The 21,751-nt window shown below is 38.5% G+C and overlaps 4 protein-coding genes across 4 annotated transcripts; all 4 read right to left on the minus strand.

Annotated features, from left to right (window-relative positions):
* Nucleotides 1–6,686: 6,686 nt before the first annotated feature.
* Nucleotides 6,687–8,498, minus strand: LOC132786306 (esterase-5B-like). Its single transcript, XM_060792802.1, is given in 3 exon segments — nt 6,687–6,932; nt 6,934–7,019; nt 7,078–8,498. Coding segments are annotated over 3 exon segments (1,623 nt in total). The 5' UTR covers nt 8,459–8,498; the 3' UTR covers nt 6,687–6,776.
* Nucleotides 8,499–8,695: 197 nt separating this feature from the next.
* On the minus strand, nt 8,696–10,497 carry LOC132786307 (esterase-5B-like). The gene is made up of 2 exons (XM_060792803.1): nt 9,058–10,497; nt 8,696–9,002 (listed from the first exon to the last, which is right to left on the minus strand). The coding sequence occupies exons 1-2, from the start codon at nt 10,442–10,444 to the stop codon at nt 8,767–8,769; spliced, it is 1,623 nt and encodes a 540-aa protein (XP_060648786.1). The 5' UTR covers nt 10,445–10,497; the 3' UTR covers nt 8,696–8,766.
* A 322-nt stretch (nt 10,498–10,819) lies between these two features.
* Nucleotides 10,820–12,707, minus strand: LOC132786330 (esterase-5B-like). The gene is made up of 2 exons (XM_060792835.1): nt 11,294–12,707; nt 10,820–11,225 (listed from the first exon to the last, which is right to left on the minus strand). Exons 1-2 carry the CDS (start codon nt 12,669–12,671, stop codon nt 10,987–10,989), a joined length of 1,617 nt encoding a protein of 538 aa, XP_060648818.1. The 5' UTR covers nt 12,672–12,707; the 3' UTR covers nt 10,820–10,986.
* A 3,609-nt stretch (nt 12,708–16,316) lies between these two features.
* On the minus strand, nt 16,317–21,521 carry LOC132783914 (uncharacterized). Its single transcript, XM_060789225.1, is given in 5 exon segments — nt 16,317–16,670; nt 16,672–16,712; nt 16,777–18,162; nt 19,823–20,056; nt 20,113–21,521. Coding segments are annotated over 5 exon segments (3,288 nt in total). The 5' UTR covers nt 21,494–21,521; the 3' UTR covers nt 16,317–16,424.
* Between the last annotated feature and the right edge of the window lie 230 nt (nt 21,522–21,751).

Genomic DNA, 21,751 nt, shown 5'->3' on the forward strand with positions numbered 1-21,751 from the left:
CATCTTGACAACGCAGACATATTGCTCAAAATATTCCACCTTTGTTGACAGTCCCTACACCTTGACTAGGATATAACCTTCAGTCTGACTCATGGGTTTACCTCAGACTCTGGAAATTGCGAGAAATTGAAGACGCAAGCGTGTTGGATTTTTACTTAATTGATTTGATTAGTGTTTCTGTGGAAATATTCAAAGTGATAGTCGAAAGTTTCACGACTTTTAGCTTTTGGCTTTTATATTTATGTGTCTCAGTTATGCAATCATTTATATTTGTATGTTAACAGAGGATTTGGTTAAATTAAATGTAGACAACAAGTCAAGTATTTTCCACCGTTTAAATATATCTTATAATTTTATTTTATGTATTTTAAAGTAAATCGTTTTCTTATTTTTTCAAAGATCTTTGTGCATTTTGACTATGTTAAAACTAAAACATGTTTTCGTTTAATTTTTGTGTACATTTGATAATCTGTCTTAAGACAAAAAGCATATTTATTTTCATCTTCTATTTTGTCTTATGAATACATATTTGTTAAATTTTTCAGGTGAAAACTATAAACCATAAAGCCGTAAGATTAGAATTTGATATCCCATTGCGAATAATAAGTGCTTATGAAATGGTCAAGAAAACCAATTTAACAACTAAAAAATTTCCTAAAAAAAAAGGAAAAAATAAAAGATTCACATCGGCTTTTGATAAAAAGATTCATTGAATTCGAGAAACAATTCGTGTTCAAAACTCAAAGAAATGTGAAAACATTTTTAAGGATTTTACGAACAATCAACGAAGTCAACCAATGCTGAAAACTAGGAAAAAAATGTGTAAAGGGTAAACGTAAACGAGAGCGAAGAGAAGAAATAAAACGCATTGAGCGAATGTAGATATGTGTGTATTTATGGACATGTATGTGTGTGTGTGTGTGTGTGTGTGTGGGCAATGATAGGTTGGGAGTGAGGTGGGGGGGATGGTCATGTTTACTTGGGGCATCAGTGCTTGCATACAAATGTGGCATGTGGCAGGCAGCACCTTATCCTTGCTCCGCATTTACTTCGTCCAACCAGCTGCAACACGTGCAAAAAAGTTAAGCCGTTCAAGCAAAAGTTTACCAAACAGACTGACGGATAGACGGCGGGATAGACAGACTGAGGGCTAGAGTATTAGAACCCTTTCGAAATCAAATCTTTTACTCGACATGGATGAGTAAGGAGGAAGCGAGAGTGACAGTGAGAGCAAGAGGAAGAGGAAGAGAAACAGAGAATACAGGGAACAAACTGCTTAGATGGTCGCCAGCTGCATTTGTATGTGTTTACATTTAGTTGTATTCGATTTGCATAGCAGATTTAAGCAGAGCTTCCCCGAACTCCAATATCCGATGTCCGATGTCTAAGTTCCGCCCCAAATCAATGCCGACCATTCGATCACTGGCAACAACACCACAGCTCGACCACCGCTGAGTGGTAGGCGCTTAAACGCCTTACATGTAGGTTATTAAGTGGTCCTAAAGCCGATTGGCAAAATGTGTTCCCCTTTGCGACTCTGCTTATTGAATAAATGTGGCTGGATTTATGCAAATGCCAACAATGTTAACTGGTGCTATTTCTACACTGCCAACCTCTAACCTGACTAGCATAATTCCCCTCAAATTGTTCAATATTTGTTATCAAAATTGAAACTGTAGCTGTCACATTACTGCAGCTGCAGCTGTGTTGGCGGCTCTGGATTGTCCATATCACACTTGCAATCTGTTGTTTTGAGATATGTATTCAGTCTGTTGTTTGTTGTTTGTCTTTTGTGTAGCAACATTTGCATTTGCTGTACACATTAGCGTAATTATTTTCATGTCAAACGCATGGACAATACCTGTGTAAGCAACGCACATAAATTAGCAGCTTATCAGGCTCTCTTCTGGCTATATCCATTACCGAAGCAAAACTTTTCCACAATTTAGCTGATCATTTGTTGTTGTGTCAAAAATATCCCATGCGTATTAAAAGCTGGGATTATTGTTTATTTCAAACTAGAAAAATAATATACATTTTTAATTATTTCAAAATACGGAGAGGAGTTAATTGATTATTTTTATTATTTACATTTTTGTGCAGTATTTCTACAATTGAATAAAGCCAATAATATTTATAAAAATCAGAAATAAAAACACAAAAATTATAAACTGTAAAGAAAACGAAATTGGACTATGCAAGTGTTGATTTCCTATCAATTAACAGGCTCTCCTAAATTCTCTTTGAGTGTTTGCTATTCTGATTAGCACAAGAATTCCATCTGCTCGGACTGAGTCTGGGTGAAACCGAAAAAGTGACCCACATTTCGAATTTTTGTTAACGCTTCTTTGGTTGTTTGTGGGGGAAAGAGTGGCGGCCGTGGGTGCTGACAAATTGAAATCATGACATTAACCTCGACGTCCCATATACACACACTACACACATGAAGGCATCCATAGATTGTTGCATACTTTCAGGCAGAAAATTTATGCACAGTCCCTCGTCTATACTGTGTGTGTGCGTGTAAGTTTGTATGTTGGCGAGGCCTCGCGTGTGTGTGTACTAATATGAAATCAATAAATCGTAAGCATTCTTTTATTGCCACCGAGATGCGCATCGTCGCAGACCAGAAGATGAAGACACAAGGGCAAACCTCTTGCAGACTGTCTTGGCTTTCCTTTTTGCTATGTTTTTATTTTCTTTATTTGATTTTGCATAAAGGATGACGACAGCGAAAGATGAAGACGCCATCGACCAGACCCAAAGAATGGGTAGTTCGAGTTCGCTATAGCAGCATAAGAAACTGTTATGCTTTGTGAGTTTATCAACGCACAACCACTCGAGAATAATGATGTCTGCTTGCAGCGCAAGTAACAAGTGAAAGGTTGCATGAGCTGTGGCGAGGACGCGATGGAAGGGATTGGACTTGGACAAGGCAAGGCAAAGCAAGGAAAATAGATATTGCCATGTTTTCTATATTAAATTTGTTGCTGCGCTATTCTTATAAATCTCTTGCTCCTTTTGATTGTTGCACTCTTAAATGCGTATTAAACGACTCAAGAAATCCAAACGGTAGCAATGGATTGTAAATAAATTTACTTGCAATTCGAAATCACATCACGAACAAAAGATTGAATGACCGTAACACATAAGTACGATTGTATTAAATCTTCACGTTCAATTTATTTTATTTTCAATATACTTTGAAATAAGATTAACAATAGCTATTAAAGTCTAATCATACTTTAATACATCAAGTAAACTGCCAAGCTAATCAATGTCAAAGTATCTCGATCATTTTCTGCCTGCGGAAATTGTTTTCAATGCAACATAATACTACACCTGAGCAAATAAACTATTCACTATTGTTAACGGAACATCAACTTGCAGAGGAAATAATTATGTGGAACGACTCTGTGTCTAATAGCTATGAATGGCACATATTTTGTCAAATTATAGACATTTGCAACAACTTAATGAAACTGATAGGGCGTTGAACAGTGACACGCCCACCATAATGCATTCAAATTATGGAACTTCTACGCTGCTCGCAAAATTGCATTCCAATCAATATCCGTGAATATGGGCAAAATTAACATACATCGCATGCTCTTAAATAATGCATGTGTATCGAGAGTCGATGTGCTTGCAACGCAATGTTGCAACGTTGCAGCGTTGTGCTTTTGGTGCATTTAATTGTGCTGCTGCTGCATCAATTTAAGCATGCAAAACAATTTTAGTAACTACCCATTTAGTGTCATTTAAAACATTAAAAGCATTCATGTTAAAGAAAATAATATGCCTTATAGAAGGCTGTAATTTGTAGTATGGGAATTTAAAAAAGCAATGCATACTTTTAGGCTAAATAATTTAATGAAAGCTTAGGCACTATTATTGGGTCATCATTTATAACTTTAACACTCAGCCAGAATTTTGTTTTTATTGTTGTTGTGACATACAACTTAAGAAATATGTTTATTAAAAGAGAACACCTATAAAATCGTATGCCTAATTATTAAGTAAATTCTGTGATATCATTGTGTTTTTTCATTTATCATTTCGTTCCGCGATACTCCGACAGTTGGCTGTGTATTGATGTCAAATCAAGAATGGTTTTTGGGATCACATAATCGTGATTTTTGCATTTAAGCAGTACTCTTTATTGAGCTGAATTATTTAGTATTCATTTTCACAAATTTATCTTTTAAAATAAATTTGGAAAGTCAACAATATAGAAGACATATCTTTGATTTGTAATAAATTTAGATTTTTTCTCTACGAAGTACATGTGTTCGTATACTAAGCATAGTTTAATGCGATAGAAAGCTATCAAATTGAAAATAACAGATGATGACAAAAGAATAATATTCGCTACAAATGTCGAAAGGATTTTTATTACAATTTATCAAAGGGGAAAATCATTAAAAATGCAACCCGAAGCCATTCCTTGGGCACATAAACATCTAATCTGAAAGGAGTCAAACATCTGCTAGGCTTTTATTACATTCGTTTTTGAACGTATTATGAAATGTTGAGAAAGTTATCCCTCCTCCCTTAAAACAAAAAATACAAACTGATGATACAAATGTGTAAAAAAGATGGCCCCAAACCATAATGCAAGTTTAATTTGCACTGACACGCAAAAAGGGCTCAATAAATTACAAAACAATATATAAGAGCATATTTTTGTGTACATACATATGTTGTATGTATATACATATACGTGAATACATATAACTATATTCGTGTATAGAGCCAAAGTTTCAGATATATGTTTTGGGCTGCAAAATGTAAAATTGTTTGGTGGCCTGATGAGGCGTCAGAGATGGCGCAGCTGTTGACTGATGCCATCTCTGGGCGGGCTGTGACCAATGCTCGACGCTCGAGTCTCGAGGCTTGAGGCCTGCGTACCGGCAAGATAAAGTACACTTCTGTGATAAATATAACAACAAGTACCCAAGGCACGCACAAGCCGTTGCCCATCAACCAGGCAAAACGCATCCAAATTCATTCCACCAACTACTGGCTAGGGGCATGCGAATGTGATGTGGGTATATAAGGACTAAGGACTCGGGACTGACTGTAGGTTCCGGAACGGCAGCTGTTATAATGATGCCGACGATACATCATCGCAAATGCTTAAATTTTTGGTAGCGCCAAGCGTCGAGTGCCGAGCGCCGAGTGCGAAGCTAAGAGCGACGTCAACAGCTGTTACCGCTGATGAATCCTTTGGGTCCGGTTCGCTTTCCCTCTCCCATTGCCTCTTAGCACCCCTCTCTGTCTGTCTGCCTAATATTTCAATATTTCGCATATAAAAGGCGTAAGTTATTTTTCATATTTCCCCCATCTGGCTGCCATTCCCCAATGCCTTTCCCGCCTGTCGATGCATCGTCGCCGTGCCAGCTCCAAAACAATAACAAAAGCAAAACCCCTGCTGCGTTTTTGGCTAATTTCCCCAAATAAATCTAAAAATTGTGGAAATACTCGTACAACACGCCCATAGACAATGCTAAAAGCAACGACAGCCGTTTCGAGAAACAACATAATTAACTATCATAGAATATGCAAGGCACGCGCCTCGGATTCCATGTTCCATGTTTCATAGAGCTGTGTGCTTGGTTGGCTCATGCTTCCTGGTCTCAGCTCCGGCTCCGGCTATGTTCAGTGTATTGCAATTTATTTCCTACTTCAAGTTGGTCCAAATACTTTTTCCTCAGTTCCCATTTGCCGCTCACATTTATGACTCTCGTATGTACCCCAAATTGGTAGTTGAATTGAGTAGAAGGGTATGCCAAACGGACAACCCGATTCTTTATAGAGAAGCTGTTGTCGAACAATATTTGAACGAGACTGAAAATCATTTGGGAAACTCCCACAAATCTCAATTATTATAGGTGAGGAAGATTCATTTAGAGTATCTCTTAAGCGAGTCTCTTGCGTTAAAAATATTTGAGCTTATTTTAATTTGTGGTGCGTGCTTTGTGTATTTTAAATTCTGTATTCTCTCCACATTTGCAGAGTGAAACAAATCAACGGCAGAGGAACTGCTAAACAAGAAACCTGAAACCACAAACGAGAAATTTGAAAGCGGCTTAAAGCGAATTGCATGTATGGTAGGTAGAAAGTAGAAAGCCTTTCTAAGTATTGCTTGCACATAGTGAACTCTAAGGCAAAGAGGACAACAATAAGAAACGCTCACAGGATTACTCAAAAAAGAGCAAAACTTGTGCATGGAAAGCACACATACAGTATAGAACTAACTAACATGGAAAGCACAAATTCAAGAACCAACTAGCTGGCATGTAACAATGCTAAAGTCGAGAGTTGATTGACTGACTCTGAGATGCTCATTCAATTGTAAGAAACATTTCTTGTCTTACAACATGCATTAATATCACATTGTGCCATTAGCCTAACTCTCTAAATAAATTTGGTTACTATTTATGCTGACTAACATATTAGCATATCAAAATGCAAAGTCTCTTTGTGTAAAACTTTAAATAAATTAAAAAAAAAAATATTACAGGTGAGTGTAAACAATCGTGACTTGTGACTAACTCATGACTAAACTGTCACCTAATTAAACTTTAATTATATGCGTGTTTTGGGAGACTTGTTTTTGTTAAAAAACAATCACGTCGTTAAGAACTAATTAAGTACTATCACTGATAATTACAGCTAATTATCAGTATTCATTTATTTAAAATACAAAATGTGTTTTTTTGTTACTGACATTGACGTTATGTTATACTCGCGTAAGTTCGGAATCTCTTAACTCAATCAGATTGAACTTTTTCTAAATTACAGCAGTCGCGCCTAATGGACATCATTTGAAACCTTTTCTTATTCATGCTGCTTGGAAATGGACATGAGTCATAGACGAGAGTGTTGTTCTCGCTTTCTACAAAGTCTTCCACCATTTTAACAAGATTATTGGGAGATGCGCTTCTCATCTTTGCGTAGCGTCGATCGAAGAGGATGCTCAAACATTAGGAAATAATCGTCCGCGATGCCCGTACCTGCATACACCACACGTTTAGTATATTAAAATTCACATAAATCTTCTCTAAATCTTACCAAATGTAATATCGGTGCGATTCGAAAGCCATATGCCAAATGAAGAATCCGAAGGATTATCGTAGACATAGCCGTAGACGGGACTCGTTCCATATTGACGATGCAGAGCGATTGCATTTTCGGTGCCACTCTTGAAGAGAATATCGGTGAACATGCGCTCCACATCTGAGTAGTTCTCCACACTGAAGTTCTTATTGCCCAAATATTGTTCCCTAAGATCTCGGGAACGCTTGTCCATTTGCTCGATTGTCAGATTGCCATGTCGATAGAACAATAATTCGGGTGCCAGGTCAAGCCAACGACTGTTGAGTTCGTAGATCATCTCGGTGCCATCGCATTGCCTCTTCAATAGCTCGGCGGCATTGTAGATTCCATTCTCCCTGGTATACGATACAGTCCAAGGTATTTGGGAGAACTTTCCACTTCTGATGATGTCGATGGGGTGTTGGGTCAGGAAGGCATCTGGCACATCGGCGGGCTCAATCACCGGACTGAAAGGAGTGAAGGGCACAAACCCGAAGACCATGAGCTGGTGCACAGCTCTGACTACTTGCGTTGCTTCCTTTGATTTTAGGCACTTCTTTAGCTCCACAGAGCTTTTTGCTAAACCGCATCCCAATGTGCGACCGAGTTCTAAGGTACGACTTTGTATGCCTTGCTGCATTACCCAGGGATCCAGAGCATTTCCACTGATTGAGATGACTCCTCTTGCCACACTCTTGAAGCTCTCCTGCAACAGATGCAAATGGGCAGCGGCGCCGCCTGCAGCGAGACCGACTACGATCATTTGCTCTGGATCACCACCAAAGCAATTGATGTTCTTCTTGATCCATTGCATTGCCAAACGCTGATCCTTCAAGCCGTAGTTACCGGGCAGAACATTGTCCCCGGTGCTAGCGAATCCCATCGGTCCTACTCGATAGTTAAACCTTACCAAAATCACTCTTCCGTTGGCCATCATATTCACGTGACTCTTCTCACTCGATACTGTGAAAGTGAAGGCGCCACCGTGTATCTCAATTACAACTGGAAAGACTTTGCGTGTTGCATTCTTCGGTTTGTACACACTGATAGTCAAGCAGTCCTCGACGCCTAACAATTTGTCGGACTCTTGAACGAAATGACTCCACTGAATGCAAAAGGCAGGGGTTTTAGTAGCGTTGAAAGCTTCTTTCCATTTGCGGTTGTAGGGCTGAGGTGACTCAAAACGGAGCTCTCCCAGTGGAGGTTCCGCGTATGGAATCCCTTCGTAGCTGTAGTAAGCTCCATTGTCCCGTCCTCGTACTTGGCCATTGGGCAGCTGCACCAATAAGGGATCAGCTACAGGATCGGAGGCTACTAGGGTAATCCACAACAATAGAAGGGGGCTTGACCAATCCATGATCAGAGCGTTGACAACTTTCGAAAGCGACTATGACAGGCGAGTGTAATTATTGCTTATTTTATATATTTCAAGTTAGGCCGAAGGGAGCAGTAGTGGGAGAAGATCAGACAGTTGTGGATTCAATTTAGATATACTCGATAAGAAAGCTATTAAATTCGCATGTACTAAAAGTCAATTAATTTACGAAATGAGGCAAAACTGGACTCATTAAAAAAAACAATGTACACTAAAATACATCAAAAAATACATTGCTTTTAATTCAATATATATAACACTTGTTAAATTGTAACTTTAAGTGTCCACACTTATGGAAATTCATCTAGTTGTAATTGAATGCACTTATCTCGCTGAATGGACATCAATTGGAATTGTTTCTGTCCAACATTATCTTGAAACACACATTTGTCGTATATCAAAGCACCAGTCTGAGCAAAATTTTCTAGCATCTTAATTAGATTCCTTGATATTACATCCTCATCGAGGCGAGGCTGTCGAATTCGATTTCCAAATATCAAAAAGTAATCGTCACCATGTAAAGTGCCTGTGAAAAGTTTTAGTTAATAAAATAACTAGCTGTTTAGCAAAGTGTCACTTACCTAGAAAAGTATCATTGCGTTTTGCCAGCCATTGACCAACTCCAGTGTCTGCGGGATTATCGTAGACAAAGCCGTAGACTGGACTCTTTCCATATTTACGATGCATATTGATTGCAAGTTGAGTGTCGTTCTTAAAAAGTTCGTCTGTAAAGATGCGCTGCACATCTAAGTAATTATCCACACTAAAGTTATGATTACCCAGATACTGTTGTCTCAGGTTTTGTGAGTAAATATCCATTTCATTGATACTCTTAAAAGAGTCACGGTAGAATAGGAAATGTGGCGCAAGATCATTCCAGCGGCGATTTAATTCATCAATAATTTCAATGCCGTTGCATTGTTTTGCCAACAGAGTAGCCGCGGTATATCCTCCATCTTCCTTGGTGTAGGATGTTAGCCAAGGAACTTGTGAGAATCTGCCACTTTTGATTATATCAATGGGATGCTGGGTGATGAAAGCGTCTTTAGAATCAGCTGGCTCAACAACTGGTCCGAACAGAGAAAATGGCGTGTATTCAAGGACAAACATCTGACTCAGAGCGCGGACTATTTGAGCAGCTTCCTTAGTTTGTAAGCAATTCTTAAGTTGTTTGGAGCTGCTTAATAGCCCACATCCTACAATGCGGCCCAGTTCAAAAGATCGTCGAGCTGTTCCACCTTGGAAGACCCATGGATTTAGAGCGTTTCCACTGACAGACACCGCAACCTTCGCCAATTCATGGAGGTCGCCTTTTAAAATATGCAAATGAACCGAGGCTCCACCAGCTGAATGACCAGTTACAAGTATGTTGTCTGGATTGCCATCAAATTGAGCTATATTCTGCTTGATCCATTGAAGCGCCAGGCGTTGATCCTTCAGTCCCATGTTTCCTGGCAAATCCGCATCAAGGGTACTAAGGAATCCCATCGGTCCCACCCGATAATTAATTTTCACAACTATGACATTGCCGCTCGCCATCAATTCCATATGTCCGTAAGGAGCTGCTCCACCAAACATAAATGCTCCGCCATGCAAGTTCACCACAACAGGAAAGGTCTTACGACTTGGGTTTTTCGGCCTATAGATGCTGACTACGAGACAATCCTCGCTTCCCGCCAGTTTATCATCTTCTTCTATGAACTGATTCCACTGCATGCAGAGCACTGGAGCTTCGGTAGCATTGAAGATCTCATTCCACTGCCGATTGTATGGCTGAGGTGTCTCAAATCGAAGTTCTCCCAGTGGGGGCTCAGCATATGGTATAGATTCGTAGCTGTAGAAGCCACCGTTATCGCGTCCGCGTAGTTTGCCATTTGGAAGATTTATTATCAGTGGATCGGCATGAACAGCAGTTGTTGCCCAGAAGCAAAGCAATGCGAACTGAATTTGAATGTACGGGAAGTTCATGAAACTTTTGTGTTTAAGTCTGATTGTGGACTGCTCTCAATGAGTTTGAATTCAGTGTTTATATTTGCATTTTGCAACTGGGATTTAATTTGGCAAACAGGTTGATCCTCCGCACCTTTTATACAATTGGAGCATTCAAATTAAAATAAACGAAATTATATATATATATATATATATATATATATATATATATATATATATATATATAATATATAATAATAATATATATATATAATATATATATATATATATTAAATCTTCAATTGCAATCTATCAATCTACTTTAGGCACTTGCTATCTTTTTCACTCTTGCTCTTTCCATCTCTCTCTCTCTAATAAACACATCTGGAATTCATTCTTAAATGACCCAGCTGCTTCAGTTCATGAATAAATGCGTCAATTATTTATTTGTTTTATCTCTCAACTTCAATTAAAACAAAAACAAAGTAAACAATAATTTGTAACCAGTTTTTTTTTTACTGACAATTCAAAACCAGTATTTGCATTATGTATGTATGTGCATGAGTTTTGTTAAGCGTCGCCTAAGGGAATTGCTCAACTTCTAAATGAACACACTTGTCCCGCTTGATGGACACTAATTGAAATTCTTTTTGGCCTACATTATCGCGAAACACGCAATTGTCATACGTCATTGTGCCGGCTTGTACAAATTCCTCCAGCATTTTAATTAAGTGCTTTGAAACAAGTTTCTCATCGGGGCGAATAGGTTGACGAATCGGACTATCAAAGATCAAGAAGTAATCGTCTCCGTGAACAGAGCCTGCAATTGTTATAAAATGGATTTTTAGTGACTGCTTATTAAGTGTATTTTCAGTATTCGTTGATTACCTAGAAAAATGTCATTGCGCTTTGCCAACCATTGTCCAATTGCCTTATCAGCGGGAATTTCATAGGCAAATGCATAGACTGGACTCTTCCCATATTGGCGATGTAGCTCAATTGCACTTTGAGTAGCGTTCTTGAAGAGCACATCCGTAAACAAACGCTGCAGATCCAAATAATTATCCACACTGAAGTTACGATTACCCAGATACTGTTGTCTCAGATCGCGAGAATAATCGTCCATTTCGTTAATCGTCTTAAAGGAATCACGGTAGAATAGGAAATATGGAGCAAGATCGTACCAGCGTGAGTTCAATTCGTCAATGGCTTCCACTCCATTGGATTGCTTCGCCAGTAGTAGTGCTGCGTTGTAACCTCCGTCTTCCGTTGTGTAGGATGTCAGCCAAGGAACTTGTGAGAATTTTCCACTTTTGATGATCTCACTGGGATGCTCAGTGAGAATGGCATCGGGAGCACCTGCAGCTTCCATTACTGGACCAAAAGGTGTGAATGGAACGTAGTCAAATACCAAAAACTGGCGCACAGCTCGAACTAGTTTCGCTGCATCGATGTTTCTCAAACAAGTCTTCAGCTGCTTGGAGTCGTTTAGTAGTTCACAACCAACAATTCGTCCCAACTCGAAGGCTCTGCGAGAAGCACCCTTTTGAACAACCCACGGATCTAAAGCATTTCCACTAAGCGATACTGCCACCTTTGCCAGCTGCTTGAAGTTCTCTTGGAGAAGTTGTATATGAACCGATGCACCACCAGCGGAATGACCAATCACAAGTATATTCTCGGGCTCACCGCCAAAATGACCAATATTCTGTTTAATCCATTGAAGCGCCAAGCGCTGATCCTTAAGTCCATAGTTTCCAGTTAACTCTAAGTCGCCTGTGCTCAAGAAGCCAATTGGACCCAACCGATAGCTGATCTTCACAACAATCGCTTTTCCGCTGGCCATTAGTGTCTCGTGTCCATGCTGAGATGCTCCACCAAACATGAATGCTCCGCCATGAATATGTACGATAACCGGAAAACTCTTACGATTGGCGTCCTTTGGCTTATACACACTCACAGTGAGACAGTCCTCGCTACCTGCCAGCTTGTCGGGCTGATCAATAAACTGATCCCATTGAAGGCACAGCACTGGAGGATTGGTGGCATTGAAGACCTCATTCCACTGCCGATTGTATGGCTGAGGTGTCTCAAATCGAAGTTCTCCCAGTGGGGGCTCAGCATATGGTATAGATTCGAAGCTGTAGAAGCCACCGTTATCGCGACCACGTAGTTTGCCATTTGCGAGATTTACTATCAGTGGATCGGCATGAGAAGCTGATGCCCAGAGGCAAACTAAAGCGGTCACAAATATTATAAAATTCATGTTGTGCACGCCAAGAGATCTAAGTTTCAACTATTCGAAGCAGAGGCATTGAACGCTTTTAAAGCGATTATGAGAATACCTAGTTATAGAAATATACATATATAAAGAGAGGAATTGGATTATCTCTTTTTCAGCAATAGAGAATAAGAAAGAGATTCAATTGCATTATCTCGTTTTCAATTTGTACTTACAGTGGAATAGGAAAATCATTACATGATTCAGCAGTCTTTAAGCAAACAGTATCAATATCAGCACATTTTAAACTATCAGCGTGGAATAAATAAAACATTATGAAATTAAAATTTAATTGTGTTAAATAGTTTGATGTCATTCATTAGATAAGTAATCTTTTGAAAATGAGAATTTGCGTAAATTTCGAAAATGAGAATTTTGAATCCATCTTGACTTAAGTAAAAACCAATTTGACATTCGAATATGAAAACAACAATAAATTAAATTGCTAATAAAAATTAACAAATTTTATTAATTTAATTAAGCATAAATATTTTTGTTTTATTAGAAAATAAACAATATAAAGTTATTCAATACGATTTTCACTTTCGAAATGATAAAAACAAGGGGAGCTAAGAAGTAGCTCTGCAACTGCAGAAGATAACAAACTCCTCTCACTTATAAAAAATTAACTAATAAATAATAAATAAATCGTCAGATCTAAAAATCTTTAATCAACTTTTAAATTAATAAAATCAATGGTAAACTATTTGTAGTTTAACCTTATGAAGCTTAATGTATTCATCAATTAATTTAACAATACAAAACAAAAATTGTTTTAGCTTTGCCACTGTATGTTTAAGAATGTCAACAGTCCTACTAACTAAAACTACCGAATATTTAAATTATACAACTGATTTGCTGAAACTTACGTCAATTAATTTAGTAAGTGTTGCACGCAGAGCCGCAATGAGCAAGCAGATGGTAAGTACGAATAATGGCATTATATAACATATAGTAAATAATATGTACTACATATATAGTTTGTAGCAAACGTAGACAATCCGCCGGATAGCCAGTTGTAGCCCATGGGGAAATAAGGAAGCTGCCGGCACAGCAAAGAAGCTGCCGGAGAGGTACAGACGCAACGTCGCTTGAAGAGTTTTGATCAGCTGATGCCGTCGCATCTTCTTGACGACCTGCCAAGGTCAGTTGAAGAGCGCGAAGGCTTCACTGAAGCGGCAGCAATTGGAACGGGAGGCACAAAAAATATATCAATATCAATTCCAGCTAGAACAACAGCAGCCACGGAATCTTCAATAGCAGCATTTACCATACAACAGTTCGTCGCTTAAACCATAATTGTCACCAAAACAACAGCAATATACAACAGCAAATGCAGAACCAAGATTATGAAAATAAAATGTTTAACGGAAGCATGTCTAACGGTGCCCGAGCACAGGGATACTACAATCAATTTAACTTGGGACTACCGGCAAAATCAGAGATGCATTTTAAGACCCGCCAACCATACGTGGAATTCTAGCACCTGCCCATCATCCGGGAGAGACGTGCGGACCATCTCTTCTATGCAGAAATGCATTCAGCGATCTTTGACCTGTCGGAAAGAAGTCTGTGTGTAGACTGAAATCAAATGTATTGATTTTAGTTGTTCAGCAACGCCGTCTTCTGTTTGTGATTAAGATCCGTGAGATCTTGACCAAACAGCCAGTCGCTCGTGACCGCGCTTCAGCTTAAATCTGATTGCCAATTGGCAAGCAAGGGAGCACCAGCAAGAACTTACAGAACCACAGTGTTCACTGTACAACACACTGACACGTATTCAATAAGGATAAACCTTTGGCAGGACAATAGCCGCCTCCTGGGTATCAACTGTCTCATTGCCATACTAGCATACTAAACTGAAGCACGAAATAGGGCACGAGACCCTATGAGCCCGGTATATATGGCCCGCTTGGCACGGTCGTGATATGAAGAAAACTCAACCGTTCGTGATGCCGAGATACCAGTACTTGTCACATAGGGCAAGCTTGCTCCTGGAAACTGTACCCCAGCTCACCTATTATTATTATGCCTTTTAGTACCATGAGAGCCGTCTTGCAGGGGAAGACGGTCACGCCCACCTCCGTTCCCAAAGTTCCTATGATGGACATGTATTAAGCTTTTCTCGACTTCAGATTGTTTCGGGAATGACCCTTAAAAAGAGGCAGCATACGCGCTTAGCTCTCACAAAAGTTCCAAGCGCCAAAGAAGCGCATCAATCATGAGGCTCATAATAAATGACCAACTGACTGAACACTTCGGGCAACATCTCGTTACCGGCACAGATGCTTCTTCGTATCTGCTGAAGATTGAGGCACGCCTGCCAGAGAAGATGTTTCGCCACTAGCTGATACCGCATCCTTCCAACTGCAGCACTTCACATGGTCAAGTACTCCTTTGAAGTCCACGATGATTCCGAGTACAAATCTTGCCGAAGCAAGCGTGGATAATGCTCTTCACTACAAGGATCCTCTACAAAGCATTCATGTTGAAATCCAGCAACAAATGGTATAGGAGTATTTGCAACTGCAACTAATGATAATCCTCAAGCGATCAAGAACCACTAACAATCGAGTGTGCTCGACTGTGAGATACCCGCTACCCATTTTGAATACAAATATACCGAAATAATACACCACAAGGCACTAAGATACTAAAAATACATCAAATGGTATATTGATATGATTCTACATTTAATATATACTACAGAGTGCAACATATACCAGATTGTCAGCCAAAGCAACTAAGTGAGCTTTTTTGCCCATACAAAAGTATTTCTTTAATAACATCGACAATTTTTATCTGATCGCAACTGAATCACAAAGGCTATAGTTATTATAGTATATACCAAAATTCGCGACTCTAGCTTTAAAATTATTCTCTGATACATCTCTAAACTTGCATATACATAATTTTGAGCGACGCAGTCAGTATTGATCGAATTGCGAAATTAAATTGACGCTCGATTAAAGAAAAGAGATTTCACGTTGGTGTTATAATTATTCGCTACCACACAATTAACGATTCGATCACAGTTACATATAATTTCTAAGATAAGCGATTTGTAGAACATCCAAAATATTGTTTGCTGACCCTATATAAATCTTCCAATAGGAAGCTCACTAGTTCATTACATTTGGTCAACCCATTTCTTGAGCGTAGTATCTGACTATTATAATTTTAAATTGTTTAAGTTAGTTAATTGTAACTCAAAATTCGACTTTTTCTTTTGTCTGTCTGTCTATCTGCTATTTAACTATTTAACTATTTAAGAAATTATTTTGTATGGCAAGAACCTTACTTACTAGAGGTCTTATTTGCTTTGGCTCAAAATCGGGTATATTTTGCAATCTATGATATATTTTGAATATAGTACTGTCGCAATATACTAAATATAGCCTTTGGCATATTTTGTTTTAACACTTTTTATTTAAGCACTTTTGCTGTTTTATTTTATTTAAAATGTGTAGCGGGGATCTTACAGATGAGTACACTCGACTGTAGCTTTCTTAATTGTTTTTTGAAAAGATGTTCATGTTTATTATAAAGGCAAGACTATTGGATAACTGGAAAATGTCTAAATGTCCACGCTAAAGACTAAACATCTTAGTTAAATTCAAATTATAAAACTTTAGCGCCACAAATATGTTTTAATAATCATAGATATGTTATAAAATATACAAATTGGAGTAATTAAGCCCAGTTAGAAATGCCATGGATTTCTTGTAACTTCTACCGCTAACCGAAATATATAACTGGGTTGTTTGGAATGTGGTTGGACACCGTTGCGGGTAATTCATCCACTTGAGTCAAGTGGCATCCGTTTCGTTGAATCACAACCAATTGAAATTGTTTTTCTCCAACATTGTCACGGAATTCGCAATTATCATATACTAATTTTCCAGTAATGATAAAACGCTCCAGCATCTTGACAAAATTCCATGAGATAACTTTTTCGTCTGACCGCAACGGTTCTCGAATTGGGATTGTTCATCATAAGGAAATAATCATCGCCATGACCCGTTCCTGTAATTTTTTTTTTTTTTTTTAATTAATGAAATCGAAACGGAAGGTTTTCATAACTTCTTACCAAGAAGAATATCCGATCGTTCCGCTAAAACTTGCGCAAAATTATTATTTGCTGGATTATCGTAAACATACGAATACACGGGGCTTTTTCCATATTTGCGATGTAGGTCTATTGATTTTTGAGTTGCATTCTTCAACATGATATCCGTGACCATCCGTTGAAAGTGAAAGTACGTGTCCACGCCAAAGCTCTGATTACCCATGTAATGCTGCCGTAGATCTCTCGAATGGTTGTCCATTTCTTCTACAGTCTTCGTTTGATAACGGTAAAAGAATAAAAGGGGTGCCACTTCATACCAGCGATGGTTCAGTTCGTCAATCATCTCTTTGCCATTGGACTGCTTTAAAAGCCCAAGAGCCGCATCATAGATACCATCCTCTGGAGTGTAAGTGACCAGCCAAGGAATTTGCGCAGTCTTTCCACTCTTAATAATGTCAATCGGGTGTTCCGTAATAAATGGATCAGCGGAGCTCTCTGGTTCGACCACAGGACCAAAAGGTGCAAATGGAACGTAGTTGTAGATTAGAAACTGACTTAACGCAGATGCTATTTCCAATCCATCTTTGGTTTTCAAACACTTCTTGAGCTCTTTGCTCGAATCTAGCTGACCACAGCCGACAATACGTCCCACTTCAAAAGCATGATGTCGTCCATTATTTCTCTGCACCACCCAAGGATCTAAAGCATTGGCACTGATTGAAACGGCTGCCTTAACCAAACCTTCCAGTTCCTTGTTCATAAGTTGAAGGTGCACTGATGCCGCACCTGAAGAGAATCCCAGGAAAAGTATATTGTCAGGCTGCCCACCAAAGTAAGCAATATTATCCTTAATCCAGCGCAATGCCAACCTTTGGTCCTTAAGTCCCGCATTCCCTGGAAGCTCAGAATCACCAGTGTTGATGAAACCCAACGATCCAACTCGATGGTTTATTTTCACAACGATTACTTTGCCGCTGGACATCAGTGGCACAGCTCCATCTTCAACCGTGCCACCAAAAGAAAAAGCTCCACCAAATATATTTGCTATAACCGGAAAAGTCTTTTGAGTTTCGCTCTTTGGCTTGAATATGCTGACAGTCAGACAATCCTCGCTGCCCGTCTTTTTGTAGGGCTGCAAAATGAACTGGCTCCACTGAGCGCATACCACTGCAGGTTTTGTGGCATCAAAAACATCAGTCCAGTTTTGCTTGTATGGCTGGGGAGGCTCGAACCGCAGCTCGCCCACTGGAGGCTCTGCATATGGTATGGACTCGTAGGTGTAATACAATCCCTGATCACGTCCCAGTAGTTTTCCATTCGGTAACTCGACTATTAATTGCGCAAAGGTAACTGTTGCCAATAGACTCAATAATGCGGTCAAAAATATGATGGAATTCATGACTTCAACTCAATCGTTATCCACACAGTACTACTCTAAGAGGCAACACTCAAGATCGTTTTATTGACAGTGCTTCAAGCCCGAATATAGTTAAAGATACTCTGAGAAAAATGCGATTAGTTCCATTGATCTGGTAGTGCAAAAAGTCATTAAAAATATATTTAAAATTGTAACATTGCACCTTTTAGGGGCAAGACATCTATAAAATCTAATATATTTTAAATGAAAACCAATTATATAAACATTTGTATACATATAAATGTCTATTAATTCTTAATTTATTTGCACAATATCTAATATCTAATATGAAAACTACTTGATTAATAGGTTAATAAGAATAAACCAAAAAAACTTCTTTAACTTCGGATGTGTTAATTACCAATTTAAAATAACATATTTATATATACGAATTTTGCATCACCTTAAAGTCAGAAGGGATACATATGTAACATATGCTTCCCACTATATCTTCTGATTTAATTCTATCAGTAAATAAGACAACATCTCTTTAAATCGTAGCTTTCGAATTACGTATTATTGTTGTTCCAATGCATTTATTTTGTCGGAAAATAACTCTTGTTAACTTTTTATGAATTTGTTTTTACCAATCTTAATTAGTTTTAAACCCACACATAACATGCACATGGAATAATTTTCATTGCCTACTTTCAAAAAGAAACAGCCATCAACAGCTACTATAACACATTTTCTGAACCGAATCACCAAAAATGAGGCCTATTTTGAAGTAAAGGACAAATCGTACTACAACAAGTGAGAAAATTGCACTCGAGTGCGTTTGAATTTGAGATATCCCATACATATCATTAAAAGTAAAACTGTCCGGTATTCTTCTAAAATATGCGAAATGAATATACCGAAAATATACTAAAATATACCAAAGTCTATATTTGGTAAATCGAAAATATATCACAGTGTCAACCAAAGCAAAGAAGTCCTGACATATCTTCTAAAAGTTTTATCTTATTTATCAGGAGTCATAAGTACTGTAGTTATAAGTACCAAAAATCATAGCTCTAGCTTCAAATTACTCTTTCTATTCGATTTTCCGAAGTGTGGAAATCGACATGGAAATAATCATTAAAAAAACCTGATCTGCGTGCAAAAATAACAAGTGCTGTTTCAAAATTAAAGTTTCTTCTCTTGTAGTCTCTGAAATCTAGTTTTTCTTTACGAAGAGAGAGGTAGACTTTTGGAAACGGATGTACTTGGCATGTTACTTACATTTGAAAGTTATAATACCCTATTGCTCGATGGGTAACGGGTATAAAAATGGTATCCGATGGTTTCTATCAATGGGTGATGCGATGATTATAGCGACCCTCGGATACCATTGGAAGAAATTGTGTTGAATAAAAAAACGAAATTTGGCAATAAACAAATGTGTTTTACTTTGGTAGGTCGGAGACTATTCTATTGTCCTACTATTATTACGATTATTGTTATTACATATTAAGCCGAGACATAAATCATTAGTTATGTTTCAGAACCCTTTTTGTAAAATTTTGAAAAGATATAATACACAAAAAATAGTAATCAGGATAATTTATTTCCAAATGAAAAATATAGGTTCCATACAGATTTACATTATTAACATATTAAAAACCATTTAAGAATATGCTTCCTGGCCATATTTGAAACTTCATTATAGAAGCGTTTTCATTTGAAGGTTCGAGCAACCCTCACGCTCAATATGCATCACGCGGTATTTGCCTCCGGCTATATTGGGTTGAAACTCACAATTGCCAAATTGCAATATACCATCTTTAACAAAATCTTCGATCATTTTGATAAGGCTGGATGAAATCAGTATCTCATCCTTGCGTTCTTGTTGACGAATTGAGTTTTTGAACATAAGCGAGAAGTCATCCCCATGCACTGTGCCTGTAATATGAATTCATTAACTAATTTAATAATAAATATTAATAGGTGATTTGTACCGAGTTCAATGTCGTCCCGTTTAGCTAACCATTGTCCCAAACCACTGGTAGCTGGATTGCTATATAGATAAGCATAAACGGAAGTCTTTGATCGTTGTAGCATTAAGGATAACTCAACTCCCGTCTTGAACAATATGTCAGTAAACATGCGTGTTAACTGTGGATAAGTCTTCGTGCTGAATTTCTCATTTTTCATATACAATTCTCTTATCTTAAGTGAATGCTCATCTAGCGCCTCAATATTATTTATCATGTCACGATAATACAATAAGAGGGGCGCAAGATCGTACCAACGTTTGTTCAGTTCCTCTAGTAATTCGTCTCCGTCGTATTCTTTCTTGAGAAACAGAGCGGCATTGTAGCCACCATCTTGCTCAACGTAGGAGGTCAGCCATCGGACTGTTGAAAAATTGCCACTTTTAAGGATATCAATGGGATGTTGAGTGATGATTGCATCTTTCACAGTTGAGGGTTCAACGACAGGTCCGAACGGTGTAAAGGGAATATAGTCCAAAATGAGGAAATTTTCCACGGCTCTAACTATTTGTGATGCATCCTTTGCTTTCAGACAGGCCTTTAGTTCTTCAGAGCTATCCAATAGACCACAACCTACAACCCGGCCCAACTCAAAGGCCCGACGAGCTGCCCCGTCCTGAACAGCCCATGGATTGAGAGCATTTCCACTAATAGAAACAGCTGCCGTTGCCACTTTATTAAATGCTTGATTCATCAAATGAATGTGAACTGAAGCACCGCCAGCATCGAGTCCCATTACTAGAATCTTGTGGGGATTTCCACCAAATTGTGCAATATTATTCTTGACCCATTGCAGTGCCAACCGTTGATCCTTGAGTCCCAAATTTCCTGGTAATATCGTGTCGCCTGTACTTAAGAATCCAATCGGTCCCAGACGATAGTTAATCTTTACAAGAATCACTTTTCCGCTGTTCATAAACATCTCATGACCATCATTGCTTGCACCGCCGAACATGAAGAATCCGCCATGGATGTCGACCACAACAGGGAAACTGTGATGCAGCTTATTCTTTGGCTTATATACGTTGACGGTGAGGCAGTCCTCTTGACCTGTCAGTTTGTCCTCCTCTTCAATAAGCTGGCTCCACTGCAAGCAGTTGACTGGTGGCTGAGTTGCCTGGAAGGTTTCATCCCAAATGCGATTGTAAGGCTGTGGGGGCTCGAATCTTAGTTGTCCCAGGGGCGGCTCCGCATAGGGTATCGATTCATAGCTGTAATGATTTTCGTTCTCGCGTCCTCGAAGATTTCCATTGGGCAACGTTACAAACACATTGATCAAGTCACTGAATGCTGCATTTGCGCTGCATGCGAATAACAAAACGATTAGAAATGTTTTCGAATTCATGGCTACACCCGACAGATTCTGAATCTATACTAGTCTTGGGAGCGACATTTTCACACATTTTATTATTTTGTCATGAGCAAAAGAGACATATAAAATGCAAATACGTTTACACTTTATGACAAGTTCATGAGATCATTAAGTGATGGACTTTTAAAACGTTGTGGATTTCTTTCAACGCAAAGTAACTTCTGTCAGAGGTTATAATTGAGAAAGAGTCTGTGAAGAATTGAATTGGTTTCATTTTTTTTACTCTCACAA

The sequence above is a fragment of the Drosophila nasuta genome, chromosome 2R, assembly GCF_023558535.2.
Source record: "Drosophila nasuta strain 15112-1781.00 chromosome 2R, ASM2355853v1, whole genome shotgun sequence".
Lineage (NCBI taxonomy): Eukaryota > Metazoa > Arthropoda > Insecta > Diptera > Drosophilidae > Drosophila > Drosophila nasuta.

Excerpts from the sequence above, each read along its gene's own strand:
- LOC132786307 (XM_060792803.1), bottom strand. The coding sequence starts at position 10,444 with ATGAACTTCCCGTACATTCAAATTCAGTTCGCATTGCTTTGCTTCTGG. Across the intron at positions 9,003-9,057 it reads ACGCAATGATACTTTTCTAG|GCACTTTACATGGTGACGAT; the intron begins GTAAGTGACACT and ends AACTTTTCACAG.
- LOC132786330 (XM_060792835.1), bottom strand. The coding sequence starts at position 12,671 with ATGAATTTTATAATATTTGTGACCGCTTTAGTTTGCCTCTGGGCATCA. Across the intron at positions 11,226-11,293 it reads GCGCAATGACATTTTTCTAG|GCTCTGTTCACGGAGACGAT; the intron begins GTAATCAACGAA and ends TAACAATTGCAG.